Source organism: Cervus canadensis, chromosome 25 (genome assembly GCF_019320065.1).
Source record: "Cervus canadensis isolate Bull #8, Minnesota chromosome 25, ASM1932006v1, whole genome shotgun sequence".
NCBI classification, from domain to species: Eukaryota; Metazoa; Chordata; class Mammalia; order Artiodactyla; family Cervidae; genus Cervus; species Cervus canadensis.
The window spans coordinates 44,746,822-44,763,949 of NC_057410.1; the positions used below are offsets into that span (position 1 = coordinate 44,746,822).

Below are 17,128 nucleotides of genomic sequence, written 5' to 3' on the forward strand. Positions count from 1 at the left end.
CTGGAATAGGTAGACTATCCCTTTTCCAGCGGATCTTCTCAGCCCAGGAATTGAACCAGGACCTCCTGTATTGCAGGAGGATTCTTTACCAACTGAGCTATCAGGGAAGCCGATCTTCAAAACCTCAAGTTATCTCCATTTTCATCTGAGATCCCTAGCCTCTTTCAGTGTTTTTCAGATGGCTACCACTGTTTCAGCATCAAATCCAAACTGAAAATGTCCAGGCACAGCATTACCCAATAGAACTTTCTGCAACAGTGGAAATATTCTGTGTCTGCACTGTCCCACACGACACTTGAGATAAACACTAATGCCACTTGAGATAAACACTAAGCCCCATAAACGTGGTGGTCTCCACTAAGTTTGGCTGAGGACCTGGAAACACATAGGCACTCTATAAATGTTAGGTTAGTCAGTTAATGGAAGAAGACTCCATTTAGGTTGTGTTGTTATTGTTAATGTAAGAAAAGTATACCATTAGCATGGCTTCTTACCATTCAGGTTGAAGCCTTGGTTAGGACTGGTGAGGATCTGTCCTCCCCTACTGAGGGTCACTTGTTTGTTAAAATCATCCTCCAGAATCAGAGTTACAGACTGAAGGCAGACCAAGCCAAGGTTCTGCATAAAAATCAAATTATCAATTAAAGGAATGAGAGAGGAAAAGAGAGACCTAGTCAGGGGCAAGGACAGTGGAAGAGAGAAATGGAGAAGATGAAGGAGAGAAGAAAGGAGAGAGTGTGCAGAGGTAAAGATTTCTGGTATACAGAAGACTTGAGAATAAGCAATATTATAAAGTAGTTTCACATTTTATTGTGAATCTCATGTAGCCCCATTACTAACAAAATATATCTTTACATTAAATACACCATATGCATATATATGCCTTTCACAGGTTATTAAATAGAAATGTTTTCAATAAAGGGCCAATAATTATGTTTTCCATAGGACATAAAGTACCTTTCCAAATTCATCTGCGATATTTAGATGTAAAAAATTCAGTACAGAAAAGAACCAAGAGAATTAGAATTCCATGTAGAAAGCTAATTAAGACTCTGACATGCTGCACAGGAGAAAAAAAAAAAATCAAACTAAAAAGAGCTTATAAACTAGATTGGAATTTTGTTGGAAACAACCATTTTATGTTGGAATAAAAGTAGAGTAAAAGATTTTGGCAAAACTGTGACTACTTGACTTAGAAAAAGAAATGAAAGACCTGTGTTTCTTTGTTTACAAATAATAGATGTGTTTATTTCAAGAAAAGATCTAAAATAAATATTCCCACATGCTAAAAAAAAAAGCCATCATATCTATTTAGAATGATGTGAAACTTGTTAAATTCTGTCAAAAATCATCTTTAAGATAGTAGTTTTGAGGCAACAAAATCTTATTATGCAGTCGTGCATGAAATGTTTCAAAAATCTGTACATACAAACACCATTTTTAAGAAAAAATGCAATAAACATACAATATTTAATCTAAGACTTTTTTATATTTTGCTATCTTTGAAATCAGGAGACATGATATAGTTAATAGCATACATAGATCAATCATCAACATGTTTTTTTCATTGTGGTATACAGAATAATGATGCATCTTAACAATCAATGGTGTCTGATTTTTGAAGAAAACAACTATACCTATTCATGTTACTATTTTTAACCTAGATAAGAAGTTTGAGCCAAAAAAAATGAACACTCCTCTGGTCATTTTGAAATGCTCTTACCTGTTCACAGTGAGCTTTCTGTAAAGTAATTGTGAATTTATCTTTTCCAGTTCCTTTTACAAGGATGTATTGGCACATTCCAATGAAAGAATAATGTCGACCATCAAAAGTAGTAAAATGGGAATCACCTACAACAGAGCACTGAACTAGAAGAAGGAGAAGCAGGGGTGGGTAGAGGAAGAGAAGAGGAAGAAAAATGGAGAAAAGGAGGAGGAAGAAATTATGTTTATTCTTAAAAAGCAGTAGGTAAAAAAAAAAGCAGTAGGCTGACTTAGAGTAACTATTCAGGTATCAAAAAGAATAGTTAGAGTGTTAAAAATTTACTAGTTTGACAAACTCGCTAAATTATATTATTTGATTAAATTTTAAATTTATTTAATTATAGCTGTTCCACATTTTTAGAGTTTATAATATTTGTACAATTTTCATAAATTTTTACCAAAGTTGTCTGCTCAGAGCTATCATTTATTCAATTTTCCACTTATCCTCTGAATATCTGGATTTAAAGAGCATTACATCTCTTGTTATATATGAGAAGACCTTATGAATATCAGTGCTAGCTTTCTCCTCAATTTCAAGAAAATCAAGACATTTTCTTTAAAAACATTTTAAAAGATTACCTGGGCAGTCATGCTCAGTGCAGTTCCAAACTCCACCAACACATACACTAAATAAAATGATAAAAATATTAATCTAATTGCACCGAAAAACTGTATGAATGTTTGCAATAATGTATTGGTTAATGTAGCGAATGTATCACGTTTCTTAGGTTCAGAATAATCTGACTTGAAAAATATCTCTCCAAAAGTTCAATTAACTGAACTTTTAGGCCAGCACCTAAATTATTATTTATTGCATGCCATATTTAAAAATCAATAAAGATGATACAACAGTAATACAGATTAGTCAAGAACAAAAGTACTAAGCAGAGAACTTCTGTTTCTTTCCTTCCCTCACTGCTTAAACCAAAAGAAAGGCCACACACAATAAAGCATTTACCTGTATCATTAGAAAAATACAAATAACATGTTAAGATTAATAAGTCACTGCATCTACTTAAAACTTTTAAAGTTGGCTTTGAAGATCATCAGACATTAAAGAGAAAGAAAAGATGTCCCCTTTGTAAGATAAATTCTGCCTTCTACCATCAAACAGATAATGAATTTTGAAGGAAAGAATAATCTCTGAAAGGCAGGAATTCAAATCAGTATCTAAGAACAGGGTTAGTTTTCAACTGTATTTCATTTATATACACAGACAGCAAAGGGAAAATTGCCTAATGACATTTATACCTCTATTTCTTTTTAGACTGCCTGGAGGGATTTAATCTTTGGCTATAGTAGCTAACTAGTTAGCTAATTTAAGTGTTGAAAAGTCTCTAATCATGGCCCAGAATTGGTGATATGAAGAGTCACTTTTTAAAGTACTCAATACAGAAGGACAAGAGAACCGTCAAATTCTATGAGTAAAAGCATGTGCAAATTAGTGATTATTCAATAGTTCATCACATGGATATAAAAATTTATAGAATTACCAACGGAAGTGAGAAAAGTTACATCATCAAAGAAAATATAGACAGTCCCTCCTACCCCGATGTTGCTGTAAAGGCTTTAAATACAATGAAACTGAGTCTGGGAATTTTGGGAAGAAAAATCTGTAAAGAGTATATCTCTTTAAACATATGTCAAGGCAAAATTGTCCCTTAGTCAGGTACCCAGAAATAATTAGCTGTAATTGATCACATACCATTCAGTACATTCTTGTTCAATTTTTGAGCCAACTGAATATGCTAATCCATGAAAATTGCATGGGCAGTTTTCCAAGGAGATGCAAGTCCCATTTTCCATTATGAGGCCTATTTAAGAAAAATATATATCAAATGCACATAAGAAATAATAAGAATTATATTCTTCGAATAAAATAATTCGGCCAACTTTTATCAAACACTTGCTTTCACTAGGTGCTAGAAATACAAATTACTTTTAAGGAGCCTGGCTCTGTCTCAATCAGCAGCTACTATTTCAGCAGTTTTCAACTTTCTTATCCCATTACCTGCTATCAAAATGTTAAGATTCACAACACAGAAATAGGGCAACTAATGTCTCTTTGCTTTTGAGAGAAGAGGGGAGGAGAGGAGGGAGAAAGTATTGAATTTATCCTGTTTAATTTCTGTTTATGTGAAAGTGAGAGATTTACATTATCATCACACAGGTACTAAAGAGCCAGAAAATGCTTCTCAAAGTGCTAGGACAGTAGAACCACATTTGTTACTTCTTTCTAACGAGTAAAGGTGGTTGAACCAATGTTACTAAGCACATTCTTTGATGCAGCTGATCATTTTCCAGAGTAAGACTTTCTGGTCAAGGGAATTATATTCTGGTGCATGGATTTATGTTCTGGTGCAAAGGCCTTATCACATCATTGACTGGGAGCAAACAGTTCAGGCCTGGCATTGGTCCAACGGACTTTGAGGAGCATTGACAGAACAGTGGACCGAGGTCAACAGATCTGATTTTAAGTAGTCCTCACTCGTATTAAGTACACGACAGTAGGAAAATACTCAACATCTCTGGGATTGTATTTTTTAATCTGCAAAAATAAAAGCGTTTGAGTAAATCCTCAATGTTCTTATAAATATCTATTAATTTGTATTGCGGATTTAAATCCCATCTCTATCATTTGCTATGTCACTTCTAATTACAAATATTAAAACTACATCAGGACTAAAATCTTGTACTACCAAGATATGAAGACTTCTTTCTGAATTTGATTTTGTCTTTAAAAAATGAAAACATATAAATTATTGTTGCTGTTGTTTAGTCGCTGCCATGTCCAACTCTTTTGTGACCCCATGGACTGCAGCCCACCAGGTTCCTCTGTCCATGGGATTTCCCAGGCAAGAATACTGGAGTGGGTTGCCATTTCCTTCTCCAGGGGATCTTCCTGACCCAGGGATGAAAGCCTCTAATTAAAGCAAAGCATCCATTCCTTGTAGTCACTTCAAGGATCAAATCCTACAAGGGGAGAAAGTTTGCAATAGCCCTAACATCCCGAGACAGGACACTAAGGCATGGCTCTTGGATCACAGGGTTCCAGCCACAGCGAGCGTAGACACGGTTTCTTTCAGGAAGCACTTACCATCCGGGCAGTAACATCCATCGAGACAATGGAGATTGCTCCCAATACACTGTTTCTCGAATGTGCAGGTTGGTGGGCAACAGCTGATACAATCCCGATGGACAAAGCTGTCATCACATTTATCAACTAAAACGGGCAAACAGGTGAGCAGGATGTCAACGCTACTCAATGCTCTTTGAAAAAGACTGCAGTGTTTTTTTGTCTTTTTTGATTTTTTTATTGAAGTATAGCTGATTTACAATACTGTGTAGGTTTCAGGTGTACGGCACAGTGATTCAGTTATATATATATATATATAAAATATATGTCATACATAGTTTATATATACAAGTTATTTTTCAGATTATTTTCCCTTATACATTATATCATAATATTGAGTATGGTTCCCTGTACTATACTGTAGGTCCCTATTGGTCATCTACTTTATACCTAGTAGTGTATATATTTTAATCTCAGCCTCCTAGTTTATTCTTCCCCCCACCTCTCTTCTCCCCTTGGTTTGTTTTCTGTGTCTGTGAGCCTCTTTCTATTTTGGAAATAAGTTCATTAGTTTCTTTTTATCTTTAGATTCCACATGTATGCATTATCATATGGTATTTATTTTAGAATATTACTCAGTCATAAAAAGAATGAAATAATGCTATTTGCAGCAACATATGTAAGAGACTATCATAATAAGTGAAAAAAGTCAGATAAAGACAAAGACTAGAGTGCTTTAAAAGTAGTCAAAGGTTTACCAATATTATTGCATCAATAACAAGTCTTTGCAGTTCACTAGTTTTGAACAGTAGGGTAAGTTTTGAGTACTAGGATAAGCCTAAAATTAACAGAAGTACACAGACATGGCTGGAAACTAAGGAAACATACTGCATGCTGGAAAGTCATCTCTCCAATCTTGAATAGGGTATCCCGCATGGGAACAGGCTCTAGCATACTCCGTGGCCGCTCGACAATAGGTCTCATCATCATGAGTTCTGGAAAGCGAAAAGACAGATCAAAACTCATACAGGAAATATTGACAGTAACTATGCCATTGAGCTCTTGTTCTGGAGAAATGCTGACTACGTGGTGAATATTCTAATATTAGTTGATGTCAGCTTATGTATATGTATATAATGTATAATAATGCAGAAAACACATAAACTTGGGATCCCAGATTTAAAAGACTAAGTAAATTGTTTCATTTAAGTCTTTCAATAATTTGGCCATTTTTCTTTGGACTCAAAGGAGTACCATACTGAAAAAGATTTCTATTTTAATTATGACATTTGTTCTAGAATCTTTGTATTATTTTGCTCCCATACAAAGCATCCCAGACCTTTAAAAATTTAATAAATCCTATCAATATTATTATTAATTAATCCTATTTAATAATTCTATCACAACAAAAACATCAAATATGAAAATGATTTCTAAGATACCATGCTTTTGATAGTTTACATGCTGGAATAAAATCAATACTAATAATAAGCTCTTGTGAAGGATTAAATAAATAGCATTTCATTTGAGATTTAGAAGATTTTTAATTCTTTCAGGTTTAAATTACTAAAGCCAGTTACTTTGCTAATGTTGCCAAGAGTGAATAATCCCTAAGTATTTTTTTATAATCACCTTAGAAACTCCCCCAAACAAATATAAGAGGTCAGCCAATTCCCAAAGCAGATTAACAAGGCATCTATAAAATCAACAGTGTTTATAAGGTAGTGGGCTTGTTTTTCAACCCAACTGAAAGTCTAAATAGCTAAATATCTTTACAACCTTAAGAATGTTGTATTTTGTGAACCTTAGCATTTTCAGTATTTCTATTGTAAAAACCACTGATCTCAAATTGCCCTTATCCTGTGTTACTGTAATTGGAGTCATGCAGATTATCTAGTCCAATTAACTAAGCTTTAGAAGAAAAAAAAGGACTGAAGACTTCAGAAGCATAGAAAATATTCTAATCTCCAAACAAGTCTCTGAAAAACAGGGTAAGTTAAAACTGTTGAATTCTTAGAAAGATGTTAAGTTTATGATTTACTTTAAACATATGCATTTTTCCTACAATTAAGGGAGGCTTTGAAAGCTAATAAAGTAACTGAATATTGGTTTTCCAACATAACGCAACTATTATTCTAATTGTTTATTGTGTCTATGTTACACTAGGAACTGTACTAGGCACTTTACATATGGCATTGCATAAAAACAACAGTTGGGCAACAAATTATTTACTGACAGGAAAATTAGCTTACTTTTCCATTTTGGATGTTAACTTTAATAAGGAAAATAAGCATTAAGTAACAGTTGTTTTTAAATCAATTGACTTGGGTGTGGCAAGATTAGCAGCATTTCCTTGCTGCTAAGTTTAGCACTATTAGAAGCAGAATGAGAAGGACCTGAGTTCAAGGACTGGTATTGTATCATCCTTCAAATTCCAACTCAGCTATCATTTTCTCCAGGCACTCCCTGGTAAGGCTAGTAGTTCTCTCCTCCACACTCACTGTACTTTGCATTTAAAGCAGGTACAATTGCTGAGAACCTGTTTTTCTGCCCCATGAGCATCTGAGTTCCTAGGACAGGGACTATTTCTAAAGTGTTTCTGTTTCCACGGCCAACAGACACATGAAAGGATGCTCAATGTCACTAATCATCAGGGAAATACAAATTAAAACCACAATGAGATATCACTGCTCACCTGTCAGAATGGATGTTGTCAAAAAAAAAAAAAAAAAACAAATAACAAATTGCTGATGAAGAGGTGGAGAAAAAGGAACTCAAGTGAACTGCTGGTGGGAATGGAAAATGGTGTAGCCACTATGGGAAAGAGAATGAAAATTCCTCAAAAAACTAAAAATAGAATTACCCTACGATCAAGCAGTTCCACTCTTGGGTATGTATCTGAAGAATGCAAAAGCACTGACTTGAAAAGATACATGCTTATTATCAATGTTCACAGCAGCATTATTTTTTCATCAGTAGAAGGCATTCATTTTTTTCAAGCAAAATTTACCAACATCAGAACCAGCTTCCTGGGAACGTGACCTGTGCAGTCAGTCACACAGGCCCTGCTCTCAAACAGGCCGTCACTTAGCTGGACCTGCACTCGTTTCATGCTCTGCTATCACTATCTTGAACACTTAGCAATTTTTTTTTTAACAAGGGGCCTTGTGTTTTCACTTTGTACTACCCCCTCCCCCCTTGATTTATTACATTATAAACAAATTAACTGACATTCTGACATAATCCAGGCTAAAACACAGTCAACCTACCTGGAATAAGCAGAAGTTAAGAAACTAAGCAAAAGGCAAATTCAGTTCTCCTGAGAATAGTCAGGTTATATGAAATAAGATCAAGCAAAAATTCATACTCCTTACTCTGAGCCCTAAGACTCTAGGTAATCTGGATCTAGACCCTGCCTACTTCTCTAACTTCATCTCCTCTCTCTCTCTTCCATTCACCATGCTCCAGCCACACTTTTTGTGTTCTGTAAACACCCCAAATTTGTTTTGCCATCCTTCCCAGGAGGCACTAAAAATGAAAGTGTTAGTTGCTCAGTCGTGTCTGACTTTGTGACCTCAGGGACTATAGCCTGCCAGGCTCCTCTGTCCACGGGATTTTCCTGGCAAGCATACTGGAGTGAGTTGCCATTTCCTTCTCCAGGGGATCTTCCTGACTCAGGGATTGAACACAGATCTTCTGTACTGAAGGCGGTTGTTTTACATCTGAGCCATCAGAGGAGTTAGTAGTAAAGAACTCAACTGACAATACGGGAGATATGATAGATACGAGTTCGATCCCTGGGTTGAGAAGACTCCCTGAAGGAGGGCACGGCAACCCACTCCAGTATTCTTGCCTGGAGAATCCCATGGTCAGAGGACCTGGCAGGCTTCAGTCCAGAGAGTCGCAAAGAGTCAGACATGACCGAAGTGACTTAGCACATAGCGTTACTTGTAACAGTCAAGATGTGGAAGCAACCTAAGTGTCCATCAACAGGTGAATGGATAAAGACCATATTATAAGTGGAATATTACACAGTCAAAACAGGGAACACAATTTTGCCATTTGCAGAAACATGGATGGGCCTGAAGAGTATTATGCTTAGTAAGGAAGCAAATACTGTGTGTTTTCACTTATAGGTCAAATTTTTAAAAAATAAAATGAATGAATATAGCAAAAGAAACAAAACTTGTGATTATCAAACTAGTAGGGAGAGGGAGTGGGGTGGGACAAAATACGAGAAAATAGGGGTTAAGAGGTGCAAACTACTAGGTATAAAATAAACAAGATACAAACATGTAATGTGCAGCATAGAGAATATAGTCAATATTTTAAAATAACTCTAAATAGAAAATAATCCATAAACAGATGGAATCACTATGTTATATACCTGAAACTAATATAATATTGTAAATCAATTGTACTTCACAAAAAATGTTTAAAGTAAAATAAAATAAATTAAAAATCAACATAATAAATTGTTTCTATTGCACCAAGATGTGACATAATGTGACATAATGCTCAGCTCAGAATAGACACCCAGGAAATATGTATTAAATTGAATTCAATATACTATCCTAGTCCAAGCAGGAAATTTGTATTCAACAGATTCATAATTATATAATCATGGTATAGGATCCCTGTGAGGCAGTCCTTTAATATAAGAAGTGAACAGAATCTCCTTTAGGGGAAAAAGAATGTTGGCAGGTGTAGTCCTGGATGGACTATTGAAGAGAGTAAAAGGCCAACTCTGGTACCTTCCCTCTTCCATTTTATCAATGCACACTTATTCACTTGCATAGTTTTTTTTTTTTTTTTTTTTTTTGGTTTACATGCCTGCTTTACCTGGCTTCTTTAGCTCAAATACATATCTTAAGGTGTCAGTTGATTTCAACCAGTAAAGGTGTTTCACTATTCTGCTGTTTTTATTTGCCCTAAAGAAAGCAACTATGTTTTAAAATTCAAAGCGTAAACACAACAAAATTTCAAGAGACAAAAATGTGAACTTCTTAATGATGAAATTTCAGATGAAGCAGGTACAGCAGGCTACATTTTGTGCCCAGGTCCCTCTTCTTTTTAATATTAGAACCTGCAAGTTTTTGCTGGGCATATGGCTACCCAGCCAAAGACAACATTTCCCAGCTGTCCTTACTTCTAGGGGTGGCCATGTTTCTAAGTTTTGGCCAAAGGGTTAAAAGTGAAAACGTTCATGAAACTTCTAGATCTCTTCCTTAAAAGTGGTGGTGGTGGTGGTTTAGTCACTAAGTCGTGTCCGACTCTTGTGACCCCATGGGCTATAGCCCACCAGGCTCCTCTGTCCATGGGATTTTCCAGGCAAGAATACTGGAATGGGTTTGCCATTTCCCTCTCCAGGGGATCTTCCCGACCCAGAGATTGAACCCAGGTCTCCTGCACCACAGGCAGATTCTTTACTGACAGCTATGACAGCTCTTTATTTCCTTTTTTCCCTCCCTAAGGGCTAAAAGATGGACATGGCAGTGGTGAGACGGTTTTTGACAATGAAATTGAGAATAATACCCTAGGCCCTGGGAGATGGCATAGCCAAGAGTATCACTGAGTCAGTGGAAAACTCGGGGAGCAGACACACACTATGAACCCAAGACCACTTGCCAGCCTGGACTTCACATGAGAGAAATACAAGCATTCAATTTAATTGAAGTCCCTGATATTCTGCCAATTGAAGCAGCCTAACAGTATCCCAACTAATAAATGGAGAATGACTTTTCTGGATCTGCCAGAAATAAGGGCAATGGACTACTTACAGAACCCTCCAAAAGGGACTGATAGAACAGAGATATAACAATACAGCATTTAAATGAAAAGTAAAACCAAATAGAGAACAGAATCTTGTTAAATATAAAGAAAGGTCAGTGCTCAGTATTTTGGGCAAAGGGAATATTCTTTCAAAGCTCCTGGATTAATTAAAAAATCCCTGAAATTTAGACTATACATACAAATAAAGTTATAACTGTACTTAACTCAAAATTAACAAATATCCCAAACAACCTCATTTTCATATCTGGAAAATGTCATTGCATTCATTATTTTTATAATTATCTTAATCTAATTAAAGGCAGAGTGATTATAAGTAACATAATTTCACACTGCCTCAAACTTCCCTGTTTGTTTTCACCTTTGGTAAACTTAAGCCTAACAAGCTACCAGGATTTAATTTCAGAGGTTTTATTCAAACAAAAATTAGTCTGGTCTTTCATAACAATGTTTCCATATACCATTCATACTTCTGGGAATACTTAAAAAATAAAAGCATATTAAAAATTTCTTGAGATACTCTCTAACATTCAAGATAGCTAATCACATACATTTGGTAATTTTTTTTCAAATAGAAGTATAATTGATTTACAGTGTTGTGTTAGTTTCTGGTGTATAGCAAAGTGATTCAGTTATACATATATACACATTCTTTTTCATTTTCTTTTCCATTATGTTTTATTACAAGATATTGAATACAGTTCCCTGCTCTATTCAGTAGGACTTTGTTCTTTATCTATTCTATATACAGTAGTTTGTATCTGCTAGTCCCAAACTCCTAATTTATCTCTCCCCACAGCTCTTCCCCTTTGGTAACATAAGCTTGTCTTCTATGATTGTCTGCTTCTATTTAATAAATAAGCTAATTTGCATAGTATTTTAGATTTCATATTTAAGTGATAGCATATGGTATTTGTCTCTCTCTTTCTGACTTGGCCTGATAATCTCTAGGTTCATCCATGTTGCTGCAAATGGCATTATTTCATTCTTTTTATGACTGAGTAGTATTTCATTGTATATATAGATATGTCACATCTTCTTTCTTAATTTAGTTTGACTCCAAGGATATTTGCTTTACAATATTGTGCTGGTTTTTGCCATACATCAACATGACTCTGCCACATATATACATATGTCCCCTTATGCCACATCCTCTTTATCCATTTATCTGTTCATGGACACTTAAATTGTTTCCATATCTTGGCTATTGTTAATAGTGCTGCTATGAATACTGGTGTGCATGTATCTTTTACTTGTTAAATTTTTGAAAAAATAAAAAGACTTCAATACTGGTAATCTATATTGATGAACATACGATGAGTCTCACTGAATTTACTCCCTAGACAACCACCTTTGTCTGGTGTTCTTAACCCAGGAGGGAATGCAGGAGCCTGTATCCTTGGTGTGAAAAATATTACATGTTTATTTTCCCTAATTTTCTGCTTATATTTAGCATTTCTTTCAGTTACACACATAGGCAATACATAAAGCAATGTTCTTAGCAGAATCTGTAACTTTATCATCAATATAACTCATGTCTCATTTTTTCATATTTTCATTATTGTTTATACTCTTTTTTTTAGTTGGAGTTTCAATATCAAACTCTCAAAAATTAATAGAATGAATATACAGAAAAGTAGAAGGATATGGTAGGCCTGGATAACACCATGAACCAATGAAAAATAATTAAGACTTACACAATTTTCATACAAAGTAGGATACAAATTCTATTCAAGTTCCCATAGACTATAAACTAGGAGACACTGGAACATATCCAGGGACATAAAACAAGATGCCAAACTTTCATGGCCTAAAGGTATTGAAATCATACAGAGTCTGTTCTCTATCACTGTGGAATTATGTGAGAAATCAATATCAAAAGATATTTGAAAACAACCCACATATTTTCCGGCTTCCCTCGTGGCTCAGCTGGTAAAGAATTTGCCTGCAATGCAGGAGACCTGGGTTTGATCCCTGGGTTGGGAAGATCCCCTGGAGAAGGGAAAGGCTACCCACTCCAGTATTCTGGCCTGGAGAATTCCATGGACTGTACAGCCCATGGGGTCACAAAGAGTCAGACATGACTGAGCAACTTTCATCACCATCATCATCATTATCATCACATATTTTCAAGTGCAATGTGACTATTACCCAGTAAATTTTTAATAGCTGTTAGTATAGCTTATGTTTTACATTTCCCACTACATCCCAACTGCTGAGATCGTAAAGTCATAGAATGGTTTTTGCTCTTCTTTTTGGATAAAAGAATTTCATTATAAATACTAATTATTTCACTTACTTGCAAAGATCATTAACACAGCTGGCAATATATAAATATGGATCAATATATTCATGGCAGCTCAAAAAGGGAAATTGCAACAGGATCTGACACTTGAAGAAGATGGCCTATGCAGAAAAAGATGGTAGTTACTAGAACATACTAAATGATATGCATGTACTCTCATTTCGTTCTGTTGATCTATTTGCAAGATTCTCTGATCTTACTAGGAAAGAGAAGGTATGTAAGCTTGTAACTTTAAACAACATTTTCTAACTATTTTCATAATGAGCACCACTTTTATGAAGCTCATTGCATTCATCATTTTGAAAGTAAACACAAATTTATTCTTCTTGCATTACATTTCTGGAATTTAATAGCGTCTAATTATGTTGTGTTTACACTAAAAATGCTTAGTGTGAAATATACAAATACAATTATACATGTGCTGTATCCAACATGCCAAGGTTTTTCACATCATATTTACCTCAAATGCTGGCATTCCGCTGGAGCAAGGATTTGGAAAATCTGAGGGTGTGGGTACACATTTGGTGTCATCTGCAGTTTGCACCGACCAATTATTTGCAAACACAGCGATGTCTTCTGTATAGTCCTCTAATACACACAAACACACACACACACACAAATATGTGTAATGGCATCACTTTCCACAAACACACAGTTCACCAACATAAAATTTCTGGTCAAAAAGCTAAACTCAGTAACTTTATAATTACCAATGATAATAGACTATAGAATTGCTTTAGCATAATATCCATACAAATAAATTGAACAAAATTTAAGTACCAAATACCAATAATACCCTTGGAGTAGAAAAGCAAGCTTCGTTGAAGGAGCATGGGGGAGGGCTGAAAGTGAGTAGCACCGGAAAAGTACTAATTAGCCTGCAGTGTATACGGCAAAGAGGAGGAAAATATGCATAAAACTGAAAACATAAGTAAACGTTTGGCATAAAAATTTTCAGACAGCCCTTTCATTCTACTTGACATTAGTCAGAACCTTACTAAAATTGTAGCTCCCTTTAGGGGTACCTAGAGCCCTCGTGGAGATTTCAGAGGATGGACAGACAATGAAAAAATGGAAAAGACAGCTGGAGAAGAGGTGACTAAGAAGTGAATTAATTTCATGTGACTATGCTGAATAGTGTTTCTAAAGATGCTCAGGACAGATTAAGAATCCAGATACCATCCCAGCAGTATTCTGAAGCAAGATTCAGGAACTAATGTACTGCAGCAACAAGCGGACAGTCGCTGGAGAGCACTCTGGGCCTTCTGCCCATCCGAGGACAAGTCCAGGGCCTGACATGAACATGAATTCTGCCCCACATTCAGACAAGGGCTGAATCTGAAACCATGGTTCCTTAGCAGATCCAAACAAGACATCTTGAAGTTCCATCTAACAACTAGCCTTCATGTCTGAGTTAGCTTCTCCACCAATGACATATACACAGCCACAGGTCTACCATACAACACGTTACTGCACCACAAGAATCAAATATAGCAAGTCAAATGGTTCACTACTCTCTGTTTCTTCCAGATAGGAAGATGTCTACTTACTACTACCAATTGTTGGAAAGATCGTGGAAGTTAACCCATTAGAAAGCTTTGCTCTGTTAGGATAAAATCCCAAACTTTACTGGGGCCTGAAAGACTTTCTGATCTGGCCTCTGCACTTCCCCGACTCCCCACCTCCTCATCCACTCTATCCCACCCCACCTCTCTTACATCTTCCACTCCTATTCTTGGTCAACCAACTCCAATCATTCGGGCTTTACACCATTCTTCACTCATGCTCATTCCCACCCTGCTTCTGCTTTTGCTTTTGCATTTCCTCCTTCAATATCACTCTTCCCCCCAACCTTCCCTCTGCTCTCTCCCTGACTTCATGCAGAATTCTATTCAGTATGACCTCCTCAGAGAAGCTTTCTCTGGCACGTGATCTAGACCCTCTAAACAAACACTGTTCTATCAGTCTCCTTTCCCCCTTTTTTTTCACGGCTGCTATTGCTCACAAAAAATTGTGTTTTAATTTGTCTCTTTATTCATTTTGCCTTCTACTAAATGAAGGGGGAGAGCTTGTCTAAGCTATCCTATTGCTGGATCCCTAGTTTACTATCTTGTGGGTGGGTGCTCAAAATATATTTGCTAAATGAGGGAACAAATAAATACAAGGAAGTTTTCCATGTTTATTAAATAGATTATTAGAATCCTAGATGTTTGGTCCACCTCATTCTCTGATAGTGTTGGAAATGTGTCACACTCAGCAAAGCATAGGTTGGATCTAACATACTTAATTTTTAAAAGGGAAAACTAATGTTCCTTTTAAATACATTTGTAGTCACATTTCATTTCAAAGCATCATCATAAGTTTTTCTTTCAAAGGTCCTTTTGAAAATATGTATTCGTTTATTTGGCTGCTCTGGGTTTCTGTGCTGCCCTCAGGACCTTTGTTGAGTCCTGCAGATCTTTCGCTGTCGTGCATGGACACTCTAGTTGTGATGCACCAGCATAGCTGCCGCACGTGGAGGACCTTAGTTCACCCACTCGGGATCGAATCTGCACCTCTGCACCGCACTGTGGTTCCTTTTTTTTTTTTACAAAGTGGATTCTTAATCACCGGACAACCAGGGAAGTCTCCAGCATATTTTAAAGGTCTGACGAATCAAAAATATTTCCTAGAGGCCCACTTTTTCCCATATATATACACAAATTTTAATGTAACTAAACAACCTGGGCAATCCTGTAGAGGTCACTTTAATTCCAACTTTTAACCACATATTTAGCTATTTTTGTTACACTGCACAGCATTACTATGAGACTTTAAATTCATACCAACTGGTGGTCCTGGAGCCTGCAAAACTAAAATTAAAATGCTTCATATAAAATGTGCTACAAATGAAGTAATTTATTGTCCATATTGGGACACTTCTGAGAGTGAAAGAGAGACACTATTAATTACTATGCTGGGAAAAACAAGAGAAAATCAGGGGTTCTATGATGTGTGTAGCTAACTATAGACATGAATTATGGAATAAGAATCTCAACTAGTCAACAAACTTAAATCTTTCTATATCTACAGAAATTCTGAAAAGGCTCGTTTCTTTGTGAAATCATGCCTGAAGAATGCATAGGAATGCACAGAGAAATACAATTTTAATCACTGTTAAGAAACAATGAATTCAATGGCATTCAGTCAAACTATTGCTCTGCCTCTAAAGATTTATCTAATCAGCAAAGTACAGACTTTGCTGATTAGTTTCAAGGAAATACTAGGCATTTTATTTATTTATTTTTTATTGAAGGATAATTGCTTTACACAATTTTCTTGTTTTCTGTCAAACCCCAACATGAATCAGCTATAGGTATACATTTGGGAGATGGGAGGAAGGTTCAAAAGGGAGGGGATATATGAATACTAGGCATCTTTAAGCTAAAGGTAATACAGCTCAACTGTGGACATCTTCTTGCAGTATTACAGTATGGAAGAAAATCAAAAGGCAGTTTCTAGTCACATCCTTATAAATTATTGTAAGTTAGTTCTTTAAATCATTCTGCTTTACACTATGTACAGGCATGCTAAGTCACTTCAGTCATATTCAACTCTTTGCGACCCTATGGACTGTAGCCCACCAGGCTCCTCTGTCCATGAGATTCTCTAGGCAAGAGTACTGGAGTGGGTTGCCATGTCCTCCTCCAGGGAATCTTCCCGACCCAGGGATCAAACCCGCATCTCCTGTATCTCCTGTATTGGCAGGTGGGTTCTTTACCACTAGGGCCACCTGGGAAGCCTGCTTTACAGTATACACTAAATAAAATTGTGAAAAAGCTGAAATCTCTCTTCCACATACTTTCCAAGATCCTTCTTGCCAACTGCCAGCTCAGCCATAATTCAGTCAAATTTCCTCCTTTTGGTCTTTCCCACAAATAACCTGCTAACAGTCCTTTACACGCAGCCCAATTATGTCACTGCGAGCAATCATCCCATGTTCCAGGTTATCAAAGTCTGTCTGACTTTTAACTCAAACCCTAATCTGAATCTCTCTGCCTCTAACAAGAGCAGATGCTATTTTCTATCCGCATTTCTGTACCATGCTCCCTAAACGTCCCCAGGGAAGTTACCCATAGCAGTCTTCTTTAACTCTTTTCTAGCTCTCAATAATACTCATAAAACTTTGATACAGAAGAAAAAAAAATCAATAA

At 36.1% G+C, this 17,128-nt stretch overlaps 1 protein-coding gene across 1 annotated transcript in view; it reads right to left on the reverse strand.

The window, feature by feature from the left end:
• Positions 1 to 17,128, reverse strand: part of OTOGL (otogelin like) — a 173,140-nt gene that overhangs the window by 131,186 nt on the left and 24,826 nt on the right. The window contains exons 9-16 of the mRNA XM_043447277.1: positions 13,396 to 13,523; positions 12,930 to 13,036; positions 5,729 to 5,835; positions 4,862 to 4,987; positions 3,470 to 3,578; positions 2,344 to 2,390; positions 1,724 to 1,869; positions 495 to 618 (exon numbers count right to left, since the gene is read on the reverse strand). Coding sequence (XP_043303212.1) covers positions 495 to 618; positions 1,724 to 1,869; positions 2,344 to 2,390; positions 3,470 to 3,578; positions 4,862 to 4,987; positions 5,729 to 5,835; positions 12,930 to 13,036; positions 13,396 to 13,523 — 894 coding nt within the window. The remainder of the gene's footprint in view (positions 1 to 494; positions 619 to 1,723; positions 1,870 to 2,343; positions 2,391 to 3,469; positions 3,579 to 4,861; positions 4,988 to 5,728; positions 5,836 to 12,929; positions 13,037 to 13,395; positions 13,524 to 17,128) is intronic.